The sequence below is a fragment of the Rhizophagus irregularis genome, chromosome 16, assembly GCF_026210795.1.
Source record: "Rhizophagus irregularis chromosome 16, complete sequence".
Classification (NCBI taxonomy): Eukaryota; Fungi; Glomeromycota; class Glomeromycetes; order Glomerales; family Glomeraceae; genus Rhizophagus; species Rhizophagus irregularis.
In genome coordinates this window covers 395,379-421,610 of record NC_089444.1, presented here as the reverse complement: position 1 = coordinate 421,610, position 26,232 = coordinate 395,379, and the positions used below count along the sequence as shown (strand labels likewise).

General features: G+C 25.3%; 7 protein-coding genes across 9 annotated transcripts; 5 read left to right on the top strand and 2 right to left on the bottom strand.

Moving 5' to 3' along the window:
- Window positions 1–1,419: 1,419 nt before the first annotated feature.
- OCT59_007890 (uncharacterized protein) lies at window positions 1,420–1,659 on the top strand (the record flags this gene model as incomplete). The annotated part of the gene is made up of 1 exon (XM_066142099.1): window positions 1,420–1,659. The coding sequence occupies one exon, from the start codon at window positions 1,420–1,422 to the stop codon at window positions 1,657–1,659; it is 240 nt and encodes a 79-aa protein (XP_065999009.1).
- Window positions 1,660–7,908: 6,249 nt separating this feature from the next.
- Window positions 7,909–8,865, top strand: OCT59_007889 (uncharacterized protein; the record flags this gene model as incomplete). Its single annotated transcript, XM_066142098.1, has 5 exons — window positions 7,909–7,989; window positions 8,052–8,126; window positions 8,213–8,330; window positions 8,608–8,688; window positions 8,762–8,865. The coding sequence occupies 5 exons, from the start codon at window positions 7,909–7,911 to the stop codon at window positions 8,863–8,865; spliced, it is 459 nt and encodes a 152-aa protein (XP_065999008.1).
- Window positions 8,866–9,529: 664 nt separating this feature from the next.
- OCT59_007888 (uncharacterized protein) lies at window positions 9,530–10,879 on the top strand (the record flags this gene model as incomplete). The annotated part of the gene is made up of 6 exons (XM_066142097.1): window positions 9,530–9,694; window positions 9,770–9,850; window positions 10,539–10,577; window positions 10,677–10,684; window positions 10,733–10,748; window positions 10,826–10,879. 6 exons carry the CDS (start codon window positions 9,530–9,532, stop codon window positions 10,877–10,879), a joined length of 363 nt encoding a protein of 120 aa, XP_065999007.1.
- A 41-nt stretch (window positions 10,880–10,920) lies between these two features.
- On the top strand, window positions 10,921–12,083 carry OCT59_007887 (uncharacterized protein; the record flags this gene model as incomplete). The annotated part of the gene is made up of 9 exons (XM_066142096.1): window positions 10,921–10,923; window positions 11,019–11,039; window positions 11,119–11,159; window positions 11,254–11,305; window positions 11,387–11,402; window positions 11,697–11,707; window positions 11,787–11,816; window positions 11,902–11,934; window positions 12,021–12,083. The coding sequence occupies 9 exons, from the start codon at window positions 10,921–10,923 to the stop codon at window positions 12,081–12,083; spliced, it is 270 nt and encodes an 89-aa protein (XP_065999006.1).
- Window positions 12,084–12,958: 875 nt separating this feature from the next.
- Window positions 12,959–16,211, bottom strand: OCT59_007886 (uncharacterized protein; the record flags this gene model as incomplete). Of its 2 annotated transcripts, none has more annotated exons than XM_066142095.1 (6): window positions 12,959–13,466; window positions 13,556–14,141; window positions 14,217–14,585; window positions 14,756–15,462; window positions 15,532–15,651; window positions 15,721–16,211. In XM_066142095.1, the coding sequence occupies 6 exons, from the start codon at window positions 16,209–16,211 to the stop codon at window positions 12,959–12,961; spliced, it is 2,781 nt and encodes a 926-aa protein (XP_065999005.1). The 2 variants fall into 2 exon arrangements, with proteins under 2 accessions (XP_065999005.1, XP_065999004.1); XM_066142094.1 differs by having other exon boundaries at window positions 15,721–15,965.
- A 2,539-nt stretch (window positions 16,212–18,750) lies between these two features.
- OCT59_007885 (uncharacterized protein) lies at window positions 18,751–19,529 on the bottom strand (the record flags this gene model as incomplete). The annotated part of the gene is made up of 3 exons (XM_066142093.1): window positions 18,751–18,966; window positions 19,037–19,273; window positions 19,512–19,529. The coding sequence occupies 3 exons, from the start codon at window positions 19,527–19,529 to the stop codon at window positions 18,751–18,753; spliced, it is 471 nt and encodes a 156-aa protein (XP_065999003.1).
- Window positions 19,530–19,589: 60 nt separating this feature from the next.
- On the top strand, window positions 19,590–20,839 carry OCT59_007884 (uncharacterized protein; the record flags this gene model as incomplete). Of its 2 annotated transcripts, XM_066142092.1 has the most annotated exons (6): window positions 19,590–19,608; window positions 19,779–19,859; window positions 19,919–20,026; window positions 20,105–20,245; window positions 20,318–20,487; window positions 20,555–20,839. In XM_066142092.1, 6 exons carry the CDS (start codon window positions 19,590–19,592, stop codon window positions 20,837–20,839), a joined length of 804 nt encoding a protein of 267 aa, XP_065999002.1. The 2 variants fall into 2 exon arrangements, with proteins under 2 accessions (XP_065999002.1, XP_065999001.1); XM_066142091.1 differs by lacking the exons at window positions 19,590–19,608; window positions 19,779–19,859 and adding an exon at window positions 19,893–19,914 and having other exon boundaries at window positions 19,991–20,026.
- Window positions 20,840–26,232: the final 5,393 nt, after the last annotated feature.

The window sequence follows — 26,232 nt, the reverse complement described above, 5'->3', positions numbered from 1 at the left end:
AATGAACAAAAAGGTAAATTAAAAGTATTAGTAGAAAAATATAAGGATATATTTGAGTACGATGGTGAAAAATATAATAGGACAAACCTAGTAAAACATGAAATCAGATTAAAAGGGGGTACTGAACCAATAGCCCAAAAGAGGTACAAAGAAAATGATGAAAAAGGTAAATTCATTAGAAAAGAGGTTGACGAGATGTTAAAATTGGGAAAAATTAGAGAATCTAGAAGTCCATGGTCTTCACCAGTGACTTTAGCAGGGAAAAAGTCGGGAAATTATAGATTTTGCATCGACTATAGAAAATTAAATAAAGTTACAATAACAGATGCATATCCATTACCGAGGATTGATGAACAATTAGAAAGGATAAGTTCAGGAAAATGGTTTACCAGTCTAGATTTAGCATCAGGGTTTAATCAGATAGAAATGGCTGAGGAAGATATTGAGAAAACAGCATTCATATGCTCAGCAGGATTATATGAATATAATGTCATGCCATTTGGGTTAACAAATGCGCCTGCAAGTTTTCAAAGGTTAATGGATAAAGTATTAAAGGAGTACCTAAATGAATTTGTGATAGTATACATTGATGATATAATGATATATTCGGAAAATTTTGAAGACCACCTAAAACACATAAAGTTAGTGTTAGAAAAATTAAAGGAAGCCAGTTTAATACTAAAGTTAAAGAAATGTATATTTGGAAAAACAGAAATAGAATTTTTAGGACATGTAGTTGGTAAAAATGGATTAAAACCAAGTCCAGGAAAGGTTGAAAAGATACAAAAATTAACAGCACCTATAAATATAAAAGGTGTAAGGTCAATATTAGGGTTATGTACGTATTATAGAAAATTTATTAAAGATTTTTCAAAAATAGTAAAACCAATAACATCTTTATTGAGAAAAGATGAAAAGTTTGAATGGGGCATCAAACAACATGAAGCATTAGAAATATTAAAAAGGAAATTAACCGAAGAACCGGTGTTAAGACAACCAGATTGGTTAAGGAAATTTATATTAATTACAGATGCTTCAGGAATAGGATTAGGGGCAGTGTTAGCTCAAAAAGATGATAAAGGTCAAGAATATGTAATAGAGTATGCCAGTAAAAGTTTAAACAGGACAGAACAAAGATGGCCAATAACCGAACAAGAATGTTATGCAATTGTATGGGGAATACAACATTTCCATAAATACTTGATCAATAGAAAATTTGAGGTAGTAACAGACCATGCAGCTTTGAAGGGATTAATGACTGCAAAAGTACCAAAAGGAAAGAGATCAAGATGGGTCATTGAATTGGAACAGTATGATTTTGAAATAACCCATAGACCAGGAAAAGAAAATAAAAACGCAGATGCCTTATCAAGAATAATATAAATAGATGGGTAAAAGAGTTACTTTTCAAAAATAAAAATGGAACAAGTGGTAAGAAATACAAATCATAAAATAAAGGATATAATCGAAAATTTAGAAGGTATAACAAAGGAATTAAACAGGATAAATTATAACTATAAATTCAAAGCCAAAAATTTTGAAGATAGTGAAGAAAGACCATTAATATTGGAAACTCAAGAGGAAATATTACAAATAGAGGTGATATTAAGTAAAGTAAACAAGCTAAAATTATCAGAATTATGTAAAAATGGGACCTAAAATAATAATCATATGTGGAGTTGATGGTACTGGAAAAACATTCATTGTAAATAAACTTATAAAAGAATTTGAAAAAGTAGGACAAAGTGTGAGGTTTAACACCTTTAAAAGGAGAAGAGAGGACAATGATAAGTATAAAATACCAAAGAAAGGTATAGAATGGGAATTCAGGAAGGAAGTTGTCGAACAAATCAACAGGAGAATGGAAGAACATGATAATGAGGATTGGTTAATATTAGATAAAAGTCCCTATAGTGAGTACTTTTATCAACAAACACCATCATTCGACAGAGGATACATAACAAGATATGAGAACCACCTATTAGAAAAGGAAGTATTTAGGAACAAAAGGATAATTGATGAATCAATAGTGATATTTTTAGAAAATGAAAAATGTTGGGAAAATTACAAAGGTAGAGAATATTCGAAAAAGGATCAAGGACATAAAACATCATATCCATTATTAGATGAAGAAAGATATATGGAGATGGTGAAATCATTTAAAGAATGTCAAGATATTTACGAAGGAGAAAAATATGCTAATATTAAAATATCGAATAATGACACAGATTGGGAAAGAGTATATAATAAAGTAATAGAATTAGATGGAGATAAACCACCAATAGAGGTTAAAAATGTTGAGATTAAGGATAACATCAGAGTAACTGATGGTAAAAAGTATATTGAGAAAAATGGTAAAAACATCAGAATAATAGAAGACTTTGAAAAGATGGGAGCACTATATTTAGCTCACAGTCATGAATTATCGGCACATATGGGAATCAAAAGTACTTATGATAATTTAAAAGATAAATATTATTGGGAAAATATGCTGAATGATGTTGAAAGATATGTAAGGACATGTGATGAATGTCAAAGAAGAGGAAAACCACAAGGGAAAAATGAATTACACCCAATTAAAGTAGTAGAACCATGGTATCAAATCGGGATTGACTTTGTTGGACCATTGAACATGACAACAAATGGTAATAAATACATCATAGTAGCAATGGATTATTTTACAAAATGGCCAGAAGCCAAAGCAGTAAAAGAAGCAACTGCCAAAGAAGTATCAAAATTTATTTATGAAGACATCATTTGTAGACATGGATGTCCAATGAAAATATTGAGTGATAGAGGAAGTCATTTCAATAATGAAATGATTAAGGAATTAATGGAAAAATTCAAAATTAAATGGAATTTTTCTACAAGTTATCATCCAGAGACAAACGGACTTGTTGAAAGATTCAACCGAACATTAGGTCAAGCATTAGCAAAATTATCAACCAAAGATGATTGGGATCAAAGGATAGCACCCATATTATTTGCTTACCGAAATAAAAAGCATAGTTCAACAAGAATTCGACCATTTTATTTAACATACGGAAGAAATGTACGGACAATAATGGATGAAAATATCAAAGAAATTAACCTAAGTGATAGAATAGTTGGATTATTAGAAGAACTACCAAAAATCCGACATGAAGCCAAAGAACAAATACTGAAATCTCAAACAAAACAAAAAGAGTATCATGACAGAAAAATAATCAAAGAACACACCTTTGGAATTGGAGATAAAATACTACTCTATGATAAAGCCAAAGCACAACAACTATCGGGAAAATTAGAATCAAAATGGTTGGGACCATTTTACATTCATGAAATACTACCGAATGGAGCTTATAGAATTAAAAATATTAAAGGTGTCATCAAGAAGATACCTGTAAATGGAGAATTATTAAAGACTTACCATACACCGATGAGTAAATGATAACTATCATCAATGGACTTAGAAAAATAAAGATAATTTATAATCATGTGAAATAAAATCACATGACATAAAAATAATTTTCGAAAATAGGAAAAACTAATGAAAATTTCCTAAGAAAGACCGAAGTGAAATCCGGTACAGGAAAACCGTAGACTTAACAAACACATGATAAACCGCAGATGTAGACGCAGCAAAAAGGAATATTTAAAACGCAGCTGAGTCAAGTGACAATGCATGTTTGATTTAGTGGTATAATTCGCACCTACCACTTCGAGACACGAGTTCGATTCTTAGAATAAATTTAATGTGGGCATTAAATTTTTATGTGGGGGATAGTTGTAATGCCGTAGTATACCTAGTAAATTTATTAATTGTGAGGCGCAGTATTACATTTAGTCTTAGTGTATAAAATTTTAACTTATTTTTATTTTTATTTTAATCGGACCGAAAAGTCGTTAAACTATTAGTCATGAGAATCAAGTATAATTGGACCGAGAAGTCTTTAAACTAATAATCGCATGGATTAAAGTAATTGGTCCGTGATGACCTTAAACTATTAGTCACGAGATTTAAGGATAAATGAGGATCCGAAAGATACTAAATTGAATGAAATCAAGTGATCTGAGGTGTCAAGTGATTAATTTGTTGATCACTACGTTAATATTATAAATCATAATTCAGGAGTTTATGATGATCAAATGGATACAAAATTAAGATAATGGAAATACTTTAAAACAATGGAAATACTTTAATAATTTAAATCCATGAATCGAAATTATGAATTTAGTTACACAAAAACAAACATAAAAGGGCGCGAAGATCACCTTTTGGAAAGGACAGAGAAAGAGAAAGTTGAACAAATTTTGTTATGAATTATTTATTTTATTATTTGATGTTATTAAACCAAGCGTATTATTGTATTTATTTATATTATTAATAAAGAGTCATTTTGTTAATACCTGAGGTGGCAAACATAATTCTCTATGGGCTCAGGTGTTACAACGGAAATATAAAAACGGATCGACTTTTTGCAGGGGTTCATCGATCATTGCGAAATAAAAATGACTCAAGTACAAGCTTCAACTAATTCAAATAAGTTAAAGAAGATTAAATACTGAAATATGGTAACAAAAAAAGGAGACAGTAATAGTAATTGATGAAGTCATAGAAGATAACAATAGTACTAAAGATAATATTCCACAAAGTACTGCAAGTTTTTATCTAGCGGCTCAGAACGTGTAAAAAAATAAAAATCATCGAATTTTGGCAATATAAGCCCTGATCAGATTTTTTTTGACGCAAGAAGGTAAATATGATGATGCGTGGAAGGAACTAATTTAAATAATGATACTGTATATATATCATTATTTGTATCTTGAACATATTACATAATGAGACAATGTGGGATAACTATTAAATAGTTGATTAATTAGACTATGAACAAATATTGTTGAAATAACTCCTAATAATTTAATTATAAAAAAAAATCTTGATAAAATTACACGTAATTTCTCATTTAGTAACATATCAATTTATCAAGTTTTGATTATGGAAAAGAATTATTACATCAAACATATCCTGGCAGGTCAATATTACTTACTTAAATCACTAACATACGATACAGCTCTCAAGTACTTTTATTAATCCAAAAGCAAATTATTTTATTAAAATTGGTGATGGTTTTGTAAATTCTAAACAATATAATAAGGCGAATATGGGAATTAATAAGAAAGTTTGGTTTATAAATACGTGTAAGTATTATTATAAAAATATTGATTATTATTTGCTAATTCAATTGTAAAAATATTTATTTATTTTAGCTTGAAATAAACCCGATTCATGTTTAAGAAAGTTATTAAAATATAATACATACTATTTATTGATGATTAAGTATTCAAATTTATTTTCTCCTTTATCATAATCTCAAATTAGTACTATTTGACAGTAGAAATATCAAATTAACAAAGCCTTGTGTCAAATATATAATAAACAATTTAGATTTTTTTTAATTAGAAATAAAGATTTTATACTTATATCTCATTACCTAACTACTAATATGTTAGATGAAAATTTTGGTACTATGATAACACGTAAAATATTCGCAAACTGTGCATAAAAAATCTTTTTACATTCACACCATAATTAACTTTTTTTTTTAAAAAAAAAAAAAAAAATATTATGTACTATTAGCTGACAGATGGAATAACAAAATGTTTTTCTCGGGCGAAGCATTATTATATTCTTTATAATAAGGTATCGAAATCCACAGGTAAGAATTCAAATATAGTATATAATGATTTCATCAAAAAAAAAAAAAATAGTAATTAAATTATTCGTATATCCTATTTTGATGTTTTCGTTTGTGTTAATAATTTAGATTTTTTTGGACATTGTTCGTTATATATATATTACGCACAACAAGTTCTCTCCTTTTTTATATACCCTATAAAAAAAGAATGTCCGGAAATTGTAGCTAAAAACGTCCGGAAAATGTTTATTTGTCTGGAATATGTCCGGAATATTGCAATATTCCGGACGTTGGAAAATTTCCATTTTCCAGAAAATGTCCAGAAAATGTCTAGGAGGGTTCAGACCCAGCGTCCAGAAAGTGTCCGGAATATTGCAATTTTCTGGACGTTTCCCGGACACACGGACATTTTCCGGATGTTTTTAGCTACAATTTCCGGACATTTTTTTTTTACAGGGATACCAAAGTATTTTATCGTTTGCCCTTAAGTTCTAAGATATACTAGGAGTACATTTATTCATTTACTAATTATTATTCTTAAAGCATCTTGTTAATTCAATTTTCAGCTGACGGTAACTACCCGGGATCAATCCAGGGTAAATCCTGGATGTAGCCATCGCGCATCTAATGTACTATATAGTAGTTAAAATATGATTTATTGAAGATGTACCATAATTTATAATTAGAGCGAGTAAGCAATTTTTTATTTTTTTTTTCGACGAATTTTGTTAATAATATTAATGAATTAATTATTCTGTAGGTCATATATTTACAACAGTATCAGGACATTTCGCTGAAGCCATTTCGCAGAAGGGATGTTTCGCCGAAGGATGTTTTGCCGAAACCCCATTTCACCGAATTCCATTTCGCCGATGCCATTTCACCAAATGGACATTTCACCAAAGCCATTTCGCCAAATGAATATATGCAGAAACATTTTTATTACATTTGTTTATTTTATTGGTTTATATGATACTAAATACATGAAGAAATCTTTTCTTGAATTAGCTAATTTTTATTAAATTTGTCTTGTTGTTTATAATATATTAATCATTTTTCACTGAATAAATGTTTTCAGGAAAATAAAGTTATTTATTTATTGCTTAACAATTAATATCAGTTACTTGAATGTTAAAGTAAAAATATCATGGAAGAAAAGCCACTTAAAAATAAAAGGAATTTTTTCTTCAAACGTTTACTATTTAATTTTATTTTTATTCAAAAATAGGTGACGTGGCAAAAGAATGTAAAATAGAAACTAAAAAAATGAAACTATTAAAGTACTCAATCAAGAATCGAAATAATAAAAAAGTTTTTTATTTTATTGCGCGATTAATATAATTGCTATCATTTCTATCGGCGAAACGGGTTTCGGCGAAATGTACCGTAGCCGTTTACAACGGGAATAGTCCAATTCCAATTTTTCTTTAATGTCCACTGGTATTTCGATAATATTTAGTCTTATTGGAAGAACATTTGATACGCTACAGTATATTATAAAGTACCTTTTTTCTGAAAGACAAAGTATAAAATAAACAAGAACCTACAAATGTTATTGAATATCTACTAGATCTAAGCTTATATTATGATGTGATTTACAAAGTATCTTTTATATTCACAAATAAGTGCGTCATCGAAAAATAATATCTGTCCAGTTTAACATCCGTTCATAGTTGACTCTACGCGGAATTACATCACTAGTATCTGTTACATAGGTATTATCTGAGTGATACGGAAAGGTATTACCATCCCTACTCAAGTGATAAAACACCACTCGCTCCTTTTCGTCTTACCTGAGTTATCTATTAGCTATAGTAGTTAAGAATTAAAAAATAAATTAAGAAATAATTTTCTTAAAAAATATTTGATTATTATAACTATTTATATTTTTTCTACTCATTTGATAGTCCATCATTGCGCATTGGTGAGTAGCAATAATTGTAATTCACTTTTTACTTTATATAAATTATTACAAATAGGCACTTCATTACCAGCTCTTCCACCAAAATGAGCTTTTGTGTGTGACGAAAAATTCAGGTGCGTCCTTGCGGTATGTATTCTTAAAAAATAAAAAAAAAAGGATTATGAATCTCATCATGTATGTTTTATAATATTTTTATATATCTGATAAACTATTTAGCAATTGCGATACGTTAGTCAATGAAGGGTAAATGTAATATGTTTTACTTTTATTATAAATTTCGATTCTATAAAATTATAATTATAAATCATGAAGCTTATTTTTAGAGGAAAAGTTGTTATCGCTGATGTTAATGAAGACGCCGGCGAGAAAATTGCCAAAGAATTTAACGTAAAGTAAGAAAAAAAAAAGTAATATCATATCCATTTATCAGTAATTAATAATATCTTTAGAAATTATTGCAATTTTTCATAAACCGATGTAAGAAAGTGGAATTAACTAATAAGCTTATTGACAAATTGACGTCGGTAAGTTTATACTGATTTATAAGAAATCTTTATTTATTGTGAATAAAAAGTTTTTAATGAATTTAACTTTATCTACTTTATTTAAGATCGTAATTAACAATGCTGCTATTACAGATATTGAAAATGGAATGTTGAAATATTCACTAGAAGAACCAACACACTTTAGCAAACTTATAGAAATCAATCTTATGGGTGTAATTTATGGTAAAAAAAGATTCAATTATTTATTCCTGAAACAATTGGATAATTATAACGATTTCTTTTATTATAAGAACACTTGCATTCCAATATTTAAAACAAAATAATCCACAAGGTGGTATTATAATTAACACCGACGGCTTCAACCACTGCAATACATCCGGTGTTTACTTTTGGTATTACAGTAGTGCCACTAACGCTAAAGCTGGAGTGCGTAAAACGAAAATTTTAAATTTTATTTGAAAAATTTTTTTCTTTGCTTAAATAATTTCTTTTGTTTTAGGTCATTATTTTACGAAATCCATGTCACAAGTTAGCGAATTACACAATATTACTATTAATGCTGCATGTCCAAGTGTTACCAGTAAGTATAATTTTAAATTTTATATTTAAATTTATAGTTAACTTACAGTATTTAATAAGTCCATCTCTATCAGGAACTGAAATGACAGCTGGTGCAATTGGAGTTCCTGATCGTTGGTGGTCACCAATTGATGACGTTGTTGAAGCATATTTTAAATGTATTTATAATCAAAGTTAAATGGTATGTGAAGTATTCTTATTTTATAATATTTTACTTTTAAAAGACATACATTTTGATGCAATTTCTATCTTTTTAGGAACGAAATAGGAGGAAAGGAAATCCGAAAACCCCACGCCAGTAATTGAAGAAATGATACAAGGAAATTATATGCTCTACTTATCAACATTAGAAAAAAAAATCAAGCTAAAATGTAAAGAAAATATTTTTATTTTATTCCCTATTTTTTTAAAAAAAATAGATGAGAAAGCACGTCCAATTAATTATAAAATTTGCGGATGAATCAATTTTTTTTTTTAAGAGTTAGCGCACATTTTATTAAACGAATAGAGGAGGAGGATACATAATATCACTAGGCTATTACAAAATAAAATTCCCAAACAAGTCGGTCCGGCTATACTCTGCGAAAATAGTTATAAATCAAAGAGGATGAATCAATTTTAAAGTATGATTTTAACAAATTATATTTCAGAATCGATTTTTATTAGTATCATACCATGTTTTAAAATGTTGTGTACGGACACAAAAAAAAAGTTAGCATCAAACGTGATCAACGTTTGATCACGTGATAATTAATAATATGGATTATGGACTAATTAAAAACTTGAACTACGTTACTCAACAGAAATCCTTAATTATAAAGATTTAAAAAATTTTTCACATTATGGTAAGAGTTCCCGTTCTGATTTCTTCATTTATATTTATATTTAAATATTTTACTTACTGTTGTTTCATAGCTCAATATCGAGCTTCTTACGAACGACCACCTTTTACTACACCAGGCGGTCCTCTTACCTATGGACAAACCTCGCGGGTGGCTATACTTCTGGTACTCCCACACAACGCACAGCCTATCACTGGTCGAAATGAAATGATCTGCATGATGTTTATCGCTTATAAATAGCTTATACATTTGGCAATCTTAATTGCAATTAAGAAATCTCCATTAAATTTAATTTATAGATTTGAAATTGTAAAATTTATTGTAAATTTTATGATCTTAAATTTAATTCGCTAATTTATAACGTATAAATTCCAAATAAATTTTAATATCAATGTAAGTACTAAAATAAAGGCCCGCACCTTCTATCATGATATTCCTCCGTAGTAGGTCCTATTGACCCCTTCTCCTCAGACTGGTGCTATTTACCATATTCATTTTTTATGCATGATCGACACTGCGCAAATTTAAAATTGATACATACGTTTATAACAATACTTCCTAAATGTACTTTGTATTTAGTGATTTACGTACGAAGGATCATAGAATAGTTTATTCACATGATCTGCAAGCTGCATTTTGATTATTAAAGACACTCGCTCTTTCTCCTTTCTCTTCCCATTTCCCTTTTCCCTTGTTCTTTCCTTTTCCCTTTCCTTCATTCTTCCTCTTTACTTTTACGCATTCTTTTTCTTTCACTTTTACTTGCTCTTTCCCTTCACTTTTATACCAAGTTGATCAGATAAAATATAATTTACAAAAAATGATTGAATATCTTCCATTGTTACTTGATCAATGATATCGGGAACTTGAGCTTTATATGACATAGGTTCCATGTTCTTTTTCTAGGAATTAGGCGTCTATCATAAATTATACTAAAAAAAATTTTTTTTTCAACGCTAACTTCACTTAATTTTCTTTTCTCTCTTTTCTAATTTCTTTTTTTATATAGACTTTACCTTCATTTGGCCTTTGGGCACTTAGGAGTTTGGTAAGAGAGTTTCTTAAAATTAAAAGAATAAATTTATTAAAAAGATTGGTTTTTTTTAACGAAAAGTTATTTTTCTTTTTTTATATTTTTAACCTTTAGGGTTACACGTTCTTTTAGACTTAAACAGCTGATACTTTAGATCTTTGGAACACAAGGGACGAAAAAATTTTGGTAATTTTTTTTGTTTTTTTTTAATTTAACAAACAGTTTTAACAGTTCATTTTTTTTCTTTGTGGTTTTGTTTTCAGGTATTCAAAATTATTTCGATTAATAATCATATTCCAAATATTGAATATGCATAATTTTGATTAATAAATTTGTATACTTATTTTTGTATAGATTAATGGTAAGGATTTTTTTAGTTATTTACTGTTAACGAGACAATGAAATGGCTACTAATGTTTTGTTTTCTTCCTTTTTTTTAGATGGCTTGCTTTTCAGGTCTTGACGCGTTGGAGAAAGGTAAGCTATTTTTTTTTTCATTATTTGTTTAACAAAATGAGCAAAACGATTACCAATATTTTTTTTGTTTATTCTTTAGACGGATGATTTTTTGGAGTATTCAGATCCGTGGAAAACTTGGTAAGAGGGGGAGAAGGTTACTTTTTTAATTCATTAGCAAATAAAATATTTGCTAATGTTTCATTATGTCTCTTTTATTTTTTTTATTCTGTAGGATCCAGGTCCACAGTTCCCTTCAGTTAGAAAATTTGAATTTCAAATTCCAGGCAAGTATTTGGAATGTTTAAAGTATATTAAACCTTTTTCTTTATAAAATAATGTTATCTAACATTTTCTTTATTCTGCAGGAACTTGATTCTAAAAGTAATCTGATGATTTCGTCTTTTATTCTCTTTAGACAGGTCTTCAGCTCTTTAGATACATGAATAGTGTTCTTTTAAGTAGGTTTTTTTATTTTTATTGATTTTTGATTTTTTTACTAGTTTCTTTTATTTAGGTTTTTCAGACACGTGATAATTTGGATTTAATTAATATATTTCTTTTGATGAAACATTTTTGTAAGCTTGATTTTTTGTTGAATTTTCTAGAGTATATTCAGTGGATTTCTTATTTACCTTTATTTTGACGAAAGGACATTGAAATTGGAATGAATGTTAGTTTCATATGTGGTTCGTAATTTTCTTCCTTTTTTTTAAAAAAAAATTGGTTTTGTTTTTATTAACATAAATAATAATTATTTCACAATAGAATATTCTTAGCAAAAGGTTACAGCCATTTGTAAGTAAAAAAAATTGTTAAATATCTCGGCGTACAAGAAGATGAATTAGTCTCTTTTATTATTGATCACTTACGTAATAAAAAGCCAGCTGAAGACTTAACCAAAGAAATGATGATGGTATGTTGATTACTACTTGCACTGAATATCAAAGAGTAATTAACAAGCCAAATCATTGATTTTTATATCCTTTGATTTATATACAGACTTTGCTAGATGAGGAATATGAGCTATTTATGAAGAAGTCATGGATGTATGTCAATTTTTGAAACAGAAAGTAAGACAAGAAAAATATAAAATAAAGATACAGCTTTTGAAAGGTTTCTAGATGATTTGAAGTAATTCGAGGCAGTGGCATATAACACGTAGCCAGAGTTTTTTAATTATATATATTGTCTATCGGATTCTTTTAATTAAAATGTGATATTTAAAAATTAAAAATTAAATATAAAAATCAATGGCAAATTGTTAAAATAATTACTTAAGAGATCTATTTATTTATTTATTTATTTTATCCTATCATTTTAATGTTATCTTTGTTATCATTTCTTAATATCCCCTAGTAAATTATGTAAAGTTATAATGCGAAAAATCTGAAGAACAATAATTACCTTACATGCTTATCATCAATATCGTAATAAACTCAAATATTACATTAACTATACTAGTAATCCGGTCAAAATTCACTTTATATTTTAATTAAAATTCGTTGTTATCATGTTTAGATAATTTAGATAATTTTTCGATAAGTTACTTTGTCGAAATATTTCACATATATTTTAGCAGAAATAACATACTGAACCTTCATTATTACTTTTATTGGCGTGGTTATGCATTTTACCGATATCTTTCTCATATGAAATGCAAAGCACGTGCCAAGACGTTATATTCGAGAAATTTGGAACTGAATATAAAGTCGAAAAACGTTTATTATTCGTTATGTTTTTATTAAAAAGTATGGTAGAGTATATACATGATCTGTAGTATTCGATAACCGCAGTAATTACAGTGATATTGCTAATTTCATAAAGCACTCGAGAGATTTCTATAAACTATAAGATGTTTCAAAGAAATAATTCATTGATTTTTTATTTTATCGCCATAAATCAAAATTTTCGGTAAGATCTTTTTCTCTGCTTCTGCTTTAATTTTCAACATTGGACCTTATTGATCTTATAGAAGCAGCAGATAAATGTCCACGTTTAATAAATTCTTTAACTTTATCGCGTCGATGACTCCATCTTAATAACGCGTGATATGATCTTGTAATTAGTTTATTTCCTATAACTAACCCACCAGATGCAAGCGCAAGAGTTGGAATAAGATCATACGTTATAACACTATTGTAATATAGCCACTGGATAATGAATTGAGGTACATCTTCAATGAAGATGCTTATGATACTACCCCAAAGCATTATTTTTTGTGATCTTTTAGTCAAAGGAGCTGAAAATATTTTAAGACCAAATAAATCCGATGAGAAAGTATTTAATATTTGTATGTCTATGGCTGATAATAATGTGCAAATTGATGATAGTGTCAGAGACTTTGAAACCCATTTAGAGAATGATGGATTTGTTGCCATTTCAGATACAAAAATATTTATGGCTAATAAAATATTAATTACAATAGGTAAAATAAAGAATATTTTACTAAATAATAATAAATAAGAAAATTAGTAATCAGTCAAATTAACCTTCAAAATAATATAAATAAAATAATATTAAATGAAATTTCTTACGCTGGAATTATTAAATGTGGTGTATTTTTAACTTTCAGTAATATGAATACTAGATCTACGGCAATATCTTGTATTATAAAACAGGTCTCAAATATTGCAAAGTTTTTTCCTTTGGGATTTTTTATACGCGCCAAAATATATAATACTATTAAAACTACTAAACCTGCTATAAAAATTATAATTAATGGATAAAATTCTTTGAAATAATCTTTGGTCATTATAAAAGGTGCACTTTCATCAATTAATGATGTATATTCATTAAATGAAAGTGCAGTAAACCTTTTTTGTTTGATCAAGGTATTTAAATTTTCAAATATTGTTTGGGTATTTGGTTCAACTGTATTATCATCTTTAGCTTCATTTATGTTAAATGATAATAATATTTTCTTTGGAGAAGTAGGGTCATACATCCATCTGCCACTTGTTGCCAACCTCTGTTTGTTTACTGGAATTATCTTAGAAATTTCTTGAATCATATTCATGAAAAATATTGAATGATTTGCTTGGAGAAATTTCAAACTTCCTTCCTCATTTAGTCGAAGTATTCCTGTAATCGAATCTGAATGTTGTGCCGCTTTAAGTGGTCCTAAATATAGTAATAGAATATAAATTTTTCTATTCAATCATTAAAAAATTTTTTTAAAAAAAATATGTATATTACTTGTTGAAAGCATCCAAAGTTTCTCTTTAATTCCTATTAAAGGTTCATCTCTCTCTTGAGAGATGACAAAATTATTCTCAACCAACACATAATAGGAAGAATTGGGTTGGCTAAATGTGCTTTCAAAAATTGGGATATGCACTGTGTAATTATCATGTCCAACAGTACATAGTTTATAATCTCCTGAAAATGTTTGTCTTAATAGATCCGGTTTATCTGGATCATCACTTAGTTGAAATATCGAAACATTCGCAGTAGATAACTTTACTGGAATGGTATACTTGATCATTATTTCTTTAATTAAAGGATCAATGACTTCATTAATAGCTGGCTTTGTAGTTTCAATTATGGGACAATTATATTCAGTACCTACAGATAAAAAAAAAATTAAATAAATATGTATATATATATATGCCCTATAAAAAATTTTCAAAAAATGATCCTGTATCTGAATTTCTTTAAAAATTGATCATTTATCAGAGTTTTTTCCAGAATTTTTTTATAGGGATGTGAAGAAAGAAAAGAAATTAAAAGCTTACTATGATTATTTAATCTTGGTAAAGATTTTAATAAAAACTCCAATTTATTGTTACTCTGCTTCTTTATTCCAAAAATAGTATTATTTATACGAAACATATTAAAATGAATAAATTCTGGCCCAAAAGATCCCTGTGATTGCATATAATTACCATCATCATCTAAAAGATAATAATTCATTACACTATTATGACTATGTTGCAAAAGAAATCCTCCATAATTTAAACTTATCAAATCAATGTTTGTATTATTTGTTGGATTAGAAACTATATTTAATCGTACTATAGCCCCAGTTGATAAAAATCTCAACTGATAGTAATTTACCTCAGTCTGTGACTTATTATTCTTCTTATTTATGATTGTATTATTTAATGCCATAATACATACATATCCTTCAGCATTATAAGTCACAGTACATAATTTAATTGTTAGATTATTTAATTTTTCGGTGGTTTGGTAAACCAGAAAAGGTGCCATAGGTGAATCTGCACCTACTCTAAGAAATGATGTATAAACTCTCCAGTATTGAAGATTTGGATCTCTCATTACTGATGATCCTTTTGTTTCTTCATATTTTAAAATATACATAAAACCAAAACCTCCATCTGTTAATGAAAAACTTAAACTATCTACCAAGGTATACGATAATAGATTTGGTGCATGAAATTCAACATTTTTATGTTCTATCACTTTTCCCCTTGTAATATCTCTAAAATAAGGTAAAAAAGTTAATTTTCAAAAAAAAAAAAAACTAATTGTTATTTGTAAAAATACTCACGAAATGCTAAATAAACGCCATATTGCTATTCCTTCTTTATCTGGTTTTTCAATACTAATAAGTTCTTTACCTGATATGCTAAATCTAACAGATCCATTAGCATTTCCTAAATATATTTCACTAAAAAAATAATATTATTAAATCAATATTATTGATTTCATTAATAAGGATTCCATTGTTTAAACTTACTTTATAGACTCATTGCTGTAATTAATTATTTTGCCATATTTTCCCTTAATACCATTGTTTGATTTAACATAAACTATTATTATATGATTATAAGCTAAGGGTAAAATCTCCATATTAAAGGGACAAATTGCTTCTGCAGGTAGAGTATAATTAAAATCCATATATTTGATTTTTCCTGTTTTATCTATAAATCGTAAATGTAAATGAGGTAATATGCACGCTGGATCTTCATCTTCAAGGATCATCCAAATCGAGAAAGAACCCTCTAAACTAAAGGTGTAAGTATTATAAAATTTTAACCCATTAATCGGTTCTTCATAAATAAATGATATATCTTGAGTTGATATATCTTGATTTTGAGATGTATTTTGGGATAATATATCTCGTGATAATATATTTTGAGAAGAAGATAGTATATTCTGAGATGAAACAAAAGAACAACAGATGGATATTAAACAGATAAAAGTGATCAACACCTTTAAATTGAACATTTTTTACTAAGGCAGAAAATTGTGTTTCAATTGGTAAATGGGAGACTTGAAAAATGATAAATTTTTTACTTGGGAGATAGATTACAAGAACAACAGAACATTTATATATGTTTCTATTCATTATAATCTTGATTTATTTATTAACTATTAATAACTTTTCTTTTTATCAAACGTGTTTCAAAAGAAAAAAAAATTTAAAGCATTTCTATTATTATATTACCAAATTTGTGTTATAAAATTTTGACATTTTGATGTATTATTACTCCTTGTTATCTATGATCATTGGGTGTGAAATGACGCAATAAACAAGCCAATTTGCTGACATTTTGACATATTACTCCTCATCTATTATACCTAGGGATGTGAAACCATTACCATTTGTAAGACAACTCTGAGAAATGGAAGGATAATCATAAAACTTTATGTCTTAATTTAGCGTAAAAAATGATAGAGAGCGATGGTAACACAGCATAAAAATGGAGCAATTTTTAACATGAAACATTCCTATTGTTTAATTGGCATGATCACCGGTTAAACCGATCTATTTTAAGATGACAATAGATGACAATCCGTACGGAGACATGTTACACGTTACAATACACTTAACTTATACAGGGTAATATAAATATATAATAAATTTTTTTATTTCCGTAAATGTATCATATTCACGGAGTTTATAGCCTCAGTCAAACATGAAAATTATCCAAGTCACATAAATTATTTTATCATATTCACGGAGTTTTTCATAAATTAGTACGTTTTACAAGGTTAGTTTAATAGTATTTATATTTAACTTATAATTATGATAATAGTTAATGGTCCTATTATTACTATTAAAAATTAAAGTAATTAAAGTTATTATAATTACTTTATTATTTATTTATTTTTAATAAAAACCTTTATTAATATTGTAATATTTATGCAATATAATTTATTACAATGTAGACGTTTCTAGAACATCCGTTAAATAAAGTATCTATCTAATGAAATAAAATCAATCTAATAAAGAATAATTACGAGCATACTGCGAACGTCGATCGCGAAACATAACTATCCCTTGTTTCCACAATATATCCGACCCATCTATTAAGAGCATCAAAACTAAACCTATTTTTAGTTCTCTCACTTACCACCCATATGAAACACTTAGGGAACGATCCTTTTTACCTGCTTTTTTTCACTGCCATCGTTATTCCCTTTTTTTTTCCCACTTAATACATCTTTCATTCCAGATATATATCCGAGCATATTCTTTAATATTAAATACGAATTCCTTTCTGATAACATCCTTAAATGTGTTATCGTTAATACCCAAAATAAAGTTTTTTATTAACAATTCCCTTGACTGTTTCATGAAAAATTCTTCCATTAAAGATCATTACTGATCGCTCATTCAATATTTGTAACAATTTAGCATGATAATTAAACGATAATCTAAAGTCGTTCACATTTCAACTTTTCGAACGCCTCATTAAGAATTTGTATCATAGTAGTGTCATTTTCTCTACAAATCCATAAGTGCGTCTACAATTCAATCGTTTCATAACACCGACAACATCTGCTAGTTTCATAAAGTTCCAGAATACAAACATTGTAAAAGTTGGTAATATTTCTAAATAATTTTTTAAATTATAGGCGGTGCTATCATTACTTAAACTAGAAATTCCGTCATTGAACTCTTTCATGATTATATTTCATCAGGAGAATAAATAGTGCGATTATATGCGTAGATTTGCAAACATGTGAAATACCTGGAAATCTACACTTTAAAAAAAGATGTAAATCTACAATAATAAGTAATCTATATATAAAATTGTAGTTTTGATAATTCACACCTTGGAAAATTTTCATAGTTTTATACAAACAGGAAGTTTCAGAAATACACACTTTAAAAAATAGTGTATAAATACATAATTTGAGTAATCTACACATAAGTATGTTGGTTAAAATATTTTTAGCAAATTTTGTATTTATAAAGTTGCATAGTTTTATACAAGCAAGAAGTTTCAGAAATCTACACTTTAAAAAATAGCGTATGAATACACAATTTGAGTAATTTACATGTAAGTATATTGGTTAAAATATTTTTAGTAAATTTTGTATTTAAAAAGCTATGTAGATTTATACAAACAGGAAGTTTTGAAAATCAACATTTTAAAAAATCGCGTAAATATACATGATTTGAGTAATTACACATAAATATATTGGTTAAAATATTTTTAGTAAATTTTATACCTTAAAAGTTATGTAGATTTATATAAACAAGAAGTTTCAGAAATCTACACTTTAAAAAATAGCGTAAATATACAATTTTGAGTAATTATAATTTTATTTATATCTTATCATAAGTATATGATTATTATATATTAAATTCTTATCACTAATAATATTATTAAAAATAAAATAAATTATTGATCTATTATGATCCATTTGTGATATTATACCATATTAATCATTGAATTTATTTTATTGTAAAAAACTATTTTAATCAATATAAAATTTATTAGTATGCATTATTATTAAAACATATTTCTATTTACTAGAAATTGATTTTTTTATGAAACCTTGGTATAATATGAACAGCTTGTTCTATAGAATCTAATGGTACTATATCATAGTCTTTTAATAATTTTAGTCTAGGACATCCACAAATTTCTAAATCTTCATTATCTTGTTCAGAATAATCATACCATTTCACCATTGCAAAGGTGATATTATGTAAATTATTCACAAATATTTCTCCCAATAATAATACCTAATTTATAATAATATAATGTAAGCTATCAATATTAATTTAAATTACATTTACTAGTTATACTACTAACCTTTCCAAAGCATATACCATGATCTGTAGCATAAGTAGTAGTATCATCTGTTATTTCCATTACAATAGAAACATCACTAAACCATGGAGTATTATTATAGGATGGATCTGCACGAATAATATCTGTAGATGTTAATGTTGCACTTTTATATAGTCTTATAAAGCTATCAGTTTTATCTATGTCTATATTTAATTTATTGTTTTTAATTATTGTAAAATAAAAGGTGAAAGAAAAATTCTTGATTACAAATTTATGAATATGAATTTGAATATAAAAATTAAATGACTAATTACTCACATGATTTTATATAAAGATATTACATAATAAAGCTATAAAACCGTATACAATTGATTTTCCTCATAGTTTGGCGCAGTATTACAGTAACTATTTAAACTATTTAGACTTTCTATAAACTACTTAAACTCTATAAACTAGCTAAATTCTTTATAAACTAGTTTACTTTATTAAATGATACCTTCCCATTTTCTTCCATTATAAATTTTCTTCCATTTAACTTTCGAAATAATCTTTTTATAACTATATTGTCTTTATAATGAGGAAAAATACTAAGGGTAAAGTTAATGATTAAGACAAAATGCTTATTTTGTAAAAACAAAAAATATTTGAATTAATTTTCGCGAATAAATAAAAGCAATATAAATTGCTAGCCTCATTTATTTTCAAATTTTAATAATTATTTACTATTTTTCATTATTGCTATATTATTACATAATATATATAGGAAATTCTCAAGGAAGAGGGAAAGAAAAAGGAAGGGGAAGAGGGAGAAAGACTAATGTAGAAACTATTCAACCTGCCGAAGGTATATAAGTAATTTTTTTTTTTAAAAAAAAAAATGTTAATCTTTAAACTTATGGGTAGTGGAGATACAAAACCAGATTCAGCATGAAAGTAGCCCTCAGGAACAGGATAATCTTGAAAGTCATGATGAAGATCGTCAAGATGGTTACAAAAGTCAAGAAAATCAAGGTAAAAGCAATTTTAAATATAGAAATTGAATAAGTAATTTCTATAGAAAAAGAATAATCTTTTTAAAAAACTTTTAAGGTAAAAATTCCAATGAAAATAATAGTGAAATTGAAGAACTTGAAAAAGGGGATGATAATAATGAACTAGAGACTTCAAGAAAACGTGGAAGAGATGATATAGATAATCTTGATTTGACGCCAAGAGCTAAAAAAATTACCAGTACGCATCTTTAAACTTTTAAATATATTTGTTTTAAGACTTATTGAGTATATTTTTTGCTTAAATTATCAGATAGAAGACAGGACAACTATTTGGTTCCCATGGAATTTTTAGAAAAAATCAATGCTCAAAATAAAGTCCTATATAAAAATCAGTTAAGACAAGAAAAGAAGTTGGACGAAATAAAAAATGTATTATTAAAAATACATAAAGAAGATAATTTGACTCAAAATTTTTTACAAGTAAATATTAATTTATATTTTATAATGGTTTTTAAAATTTGATAATAATTGTATTTCTCTTTAATAGAAAGGAATTATTGGAATTACTAAAATAATTCAAAAGACAACTCTATACCCCACTTCGGATTTGTTTAAGGAACATTTAGAGGCTTACATTGAAAATAGTTCTAAAGGCTATATTAATAACATTGGAAAACATCGTTGGGATGCTAAATTTTATTCAGATTTTCTGCCAATTGCAAGTATTATCTTCTACTTTAATTTAATTATATTGCTTTATTATACCATCTACGGTGTACTGTTTGAACGAAAAGTGCCAAAATTTCGAAAAATTGATTTTTTGAATTTTTGAATTTTAAAATCTCCTTATAAGGAGATTCTCCTTATAAGGAAAATCTCCTTTTATGGCAATGTAACGTTACACAAATGTCCAAATAAGGAAGTTGGTGTTACCAAATTTCCTTTTTGGACGTTTTGTGTAACGTAGATCTATCCTATAAAAGGAAAATTTCCTTATAAGGCGATTTTAAAAGTTCAAAATTTCAAAATTTCGAAATTTCAAAAAAAAAATTACCATAAAAGGAAATTTTTTTTAAGATTTTTGAAATTTTGAAATTTTGAAATTTTGAATTTGAAAATCGCCTTTTAAGGAAATTTTCCTTTTATGTAAGGGATCTACGTCGCACAATATTTAATTTATAGTGCCAGCCAGAATTATAATCTCCTTATACGGAAATTTTGTTTAAAAATATTTTTTTAACAAATCTGGTGGCTAAACTATTTACCCGAATTCCGAAATCATGTGTTAATATTTATTTTTACCAAAAATTGGAGTAATCCTGGCCGGATTTAAGAAAAATATTAATGTAACGTTACACAAATTTCCAAAAAAGGAAATTTTGCTTCTCGCAAAAAATTGGAAATTTGGTTTCACAAATACTCCAAAAAAGGAAATTTACATGGCGATCACTTAATTCCGGCCAGCATTATAAATTTTTTATATTCTTTATTAATTAAAAAAATTTAATTTTTTTAATAAACTTTTAATTTTTTTTTTAATAATCTATATATACTTTATTAATATTAAGTTCATATACCATATAAAAAATTATCATAAGCTATATCCATCCAATAGAATGCAATCATCAAAATAATAAACTTTTAATAAACTTTAACTTTTTAATTTTTTTTAATAATAATAATAATTATTATTATTATTATTAGCATTATATTAATTTTTTAATTATGCAAAATAATTATCAATTTTACCAATGGCTGGTATCTTCTAATATTTGTATTTGAATAATACATATTTTTAATGAAGAAAAAGCAATATATGATAAAATTTATATTAATAAAATTTTTAATAATTTTTATTTTTTTTTGTTTTTTTATCAAATTTTCAATTATACAAAATAAATATTTATATTTAAGTGATGTATTAAATATGTTTTTAATGAAAAGAAAACAATATATAATGAATTTATTTAATATTCTTTTTAATAAATTTTTTTATAATTTTTATATTTTTATTTTTTAATTTTTCTTAAAAAACTTTTTAACTTTTAACTTTTCTTAATAAACTTTTTAATTTTTTTGTTTTCTTTTATCAAATTATTTTCAATTATACAAAATAATTATCAATTTTACTAATGGCTAGCATTTTCCAATATCTGTATTTAAGCGATATATTAATATTTTTAATGAAGAGAAAGCAATATATGATAAAACTTATATAATATTCTTTTTAATAAATTTTTAATAATTTTTATATTTTTTTTAATAAACTTTTTTTATAAACTTTTTAATTTTTCTTAATAAACATTTTAATTTTTTTTAATAAGCTTTTTAATTTTTTTTAATTTTTTTTGTTAATTTTTTTATCAAATTTTCAATTATACAAAATAATTATTACTGATTTTATTAATAACTCAATATTTGTATTTAAGTGATATATTCAACATATTTTTAATGAAAAGAAAACAATATATAATAAACTTATTTAATATTCTTTTTAATAAAATTTTTTATAATTTTTATAGGAATATGTTTTTTTTTCGCCTGCAATATGTCACATCTTCCTTTTTTTTGGTAATTTTTATATATTAATTATGTTGATCATTTTGATCATATGACTTTGTTAAGATTTCCCATTTTTTTAAAAAATCCTGGTGTGAAACCTTATGCACTTATTATGTACTATAAGAAACCTTATATTTTTAACCGCTCTGCAAGTTTTCTCAATATATCAAAAGAGATTTAAATTGTCATTTTGACTTTTATATGTAATATATTATAGGAATCCCTATAAGAAATATGTATACAGAAAGGATACATTTTGTATACATTTTATGTACGTTTTTATAGATTCTGTATACAAATTCCATATATTTAATAAGCAATTCATTTTTGAACATTTTTTAAAAAAACTAATGTATACGGAAAAAATTAATCATGCGAAATGTATACGGAATTTTTAAACTTAAGATAATTTTACCCATCATAACACAAGATTACATGATTGTTTATTGTTTTGTTATGATACGTTTTTTGTTTTTTATATAAACCCTTACTTGATCTTCTGATCTTCCTTTCTGTCTTTCCTTTCCTTTCTCTTTCTCTTATCTTATTTTTGTTATTTTTTCTAAATTTTTCTTCTTTCTTTGTCACACCCTTTTAAAAATAATTTTTTTTTTCGTACCTCACTTTAAAAAAAATTTTTTTTCATCACTCTCCTTTGAAAAAAAATTTTTTTTTGTCGCTCCCTTAAAAAAAATTTTTTTCTTTTATTCCCACTCTTCTTTTTTTTGAAAAAAAATTTCTTCTTTCTATTTCTATTTCCTTTTTATAAAAAAATTTTTATTTTTCTAACTTTGACGTCCTCCCTTTAAAAAAAAATTTTTTTTTAACTTTCCTAACTTCGTTATCCCTCTTTTTTAAAAAATATTTTTTTTGGTTTATTTTTTATTCCCCTTTCTTCTTTATTTATATTTAATTTCATAGGCCAGCAGATTTTTTTTGTGAGAATATTTAGTTTTTTTTTTTTTTGTAGATCAGTTTGAGAGTCCTTTTCTTTTTGTAGGATGATTCAGGATTTTTTTTTTTTTAAGTCAGTTCAAATTTTTTTTGTTTTTTTGTATGTTGGGTTCAAATTCTTTTCTTTTTGTAGGTTGTTTCAGTTTTGTTGCTTTAGAGTCTTCTTTTTTTGTAGGTTAGTTTTGGATTTATTTTGTTGTTTTAGTTTCTTTTTCATCAGATGTTTCATAATTTTTTTCATTTATGTAGGTCAGACATTCTGGAGTTCTCTTTCTTTTTTTGTAGGAATGCTGACCTTTGGTGACTTGGACGATTGCAGATACTATATGAAGGGGGTTTTGTTTCCAATTAAGTTAGACGTTCTTATATTTCTTTTTTTTGTTCTTTTAGGTTGTTTGATCCAAATGAACCTGGACTTATAGATAATTTAGGTTGCAATAAGTGTTTTAATAAAGAGGGAATTTTCATAATGTATTTGTACTTTGTTTATTTTTTATTTTTTATTTAATTTAATAAAGTGAAATTAGATTTATGTAAATACAATTATAGTAAACTGTAATACAAATAGTAAATTCAGTGACCAAATCGTATAAATTTCGTGATAAAATCAGTGATCAAATCATGTAAATTCCATATAATCCCGTGCAAATTCCATATCCAAACCATATTTTTGGTGATATGGAATTGTGCATTTTTCTGTATCCTATTATGATACGTTATTTCTAAGGAAAAAAAAATCGTATAAAAACTTTATAAAAAACGTATCCAGATTTTTTATAGGGAATGTGACATAACACAGGTGTGATAAAAAATAAAACCCATTTTTATATTTTTATTTTTTAATTTTTCTTAAAAAACTTTTTTTTCTTTTAACTTTTTTTAATAAACTTTTTAATTATTTTTGTTTTTTTTTTTGTCAAATTATTTTCAATTATACAAAATGATTATCAATTTTACTAATGGCTAGCATTTTCCAATATTTGTATTTAAACGATATATTAATGTTTTTAATAAAGAGAAAGCAATATATGATAAAACTTATATAATATTCTTTTTAAATAATTTTTTTATTTTTTTTAATAAATTATAATAAACTTTTTTTATAAACTTTTTAATTTTTCTTAATGAACATTTTAATTTTTTTTTTTTATCAAATTTTCAATTACAATTAACCCTTGTTATAACAAACCCTAGATTCTAGACCCCAACTTCGCTATAAGGCTATAGTGAAGATTTTAAGAGATTTAATTGGTTAATTTATTATAACAAGGGAAATTTATTATAGTTGTCTGAAAAATTCACTATATCAGGGTTGACTGTATACAAAATAATTATCAATTTTACTAATAGCTAGCATTTTCCAATATCTGTATTTAAACGATATATTAATGTTTTTAGTGAAAAGAAAGCAATATATAATAAAACTTATATAATATTCTTTTTAAATAATTATTATATTTTTTTAATAAATTATAATAAACTTTTTTTATAAACTTTTTAATTTTTCTTAATAAACATTTTAATTTTTTTTAATAAGCTTTTTAATTTTTTTAATAAACATTTTAATTTTTTTTTTTTTAACAAATTTTTAATTATACAAAATAATTATTAATTTTACTAATGGCTTAATATTTGTATTTAAGTAATATATTAAATATGTTTTTAATAAAAAGAAAACAATATATACAATATATAATGAACTTATTTAATATTCTTTTTAATAAATTTTTTTATAATTTTTATATTTTTATCTTTTAATTTTTCTTAAAAAACTTTTTAGCTTTTTTCTTAATAAACTTTTTAATTTTTTTTTGTTTTTTTTGTCAAATTATTTTCAATTATACAAAATGATTATCAATTTTACTAATGGCTAGCATTTTCCAATATCTGTATTTAAGCGATATATTAATATTTTTAATAAAGAAAAAGCAATATATGATAAAACTTATATAATATTCTTTTTAAATAAATTTTTAATAATTTTTATATTTTTTTTAATAAACTTTTTTTATAAACTTTTTAATTTTTCTTAATAAACATTTTAATTTTTTTTAATTTTTTTTGTTAATTTTTTTATCAAATTTTCAATTATACAAAATAATTATTACTGATTTTATTAATAACTCAATATTTGTATTTAAGTGATATATTAAACATATTTTTAATGAAAAGAAAACAATATATAATAAACTTATTTAATATTCTTTTTAATAAAATTTTTTAATAAATATTCTTTTTAATAAATATTCTTTTCTTTTTAATAAATTGTTTTAATAAATATTCTTTTTTTTATAAATTAAAATTAATATAAATTTGAAAATCATAAAATAAGCATATCTTAATCTGTTTTATAAGTTTACTTAAAGAAAAAAAATAGTTTTTAAATACTATTTTTAACTTTATATTTAAACAAAGATTTTGCTAATTATATTCAAAAATAGAAAAACAAAAAATAAAAATTTAAATAAATTGAAAATGGTATTTAAAACCTCATTTTGTATTTTAAGTAAACTTATAGAGCAGATTAAAATAGTACATTTAATATATACTGTATGTTTAAGAGATTGTATTATTTTATATATATGGTGAAAATTTTATTTAGAAAAATTTTTTTTTTTGAAATTATATAATTTACTTCTACTTTAGACATTCTTCAAAAAGGAAAGTGTAATGCATTATATATGTAATGAATAAATTTACTTATAATAA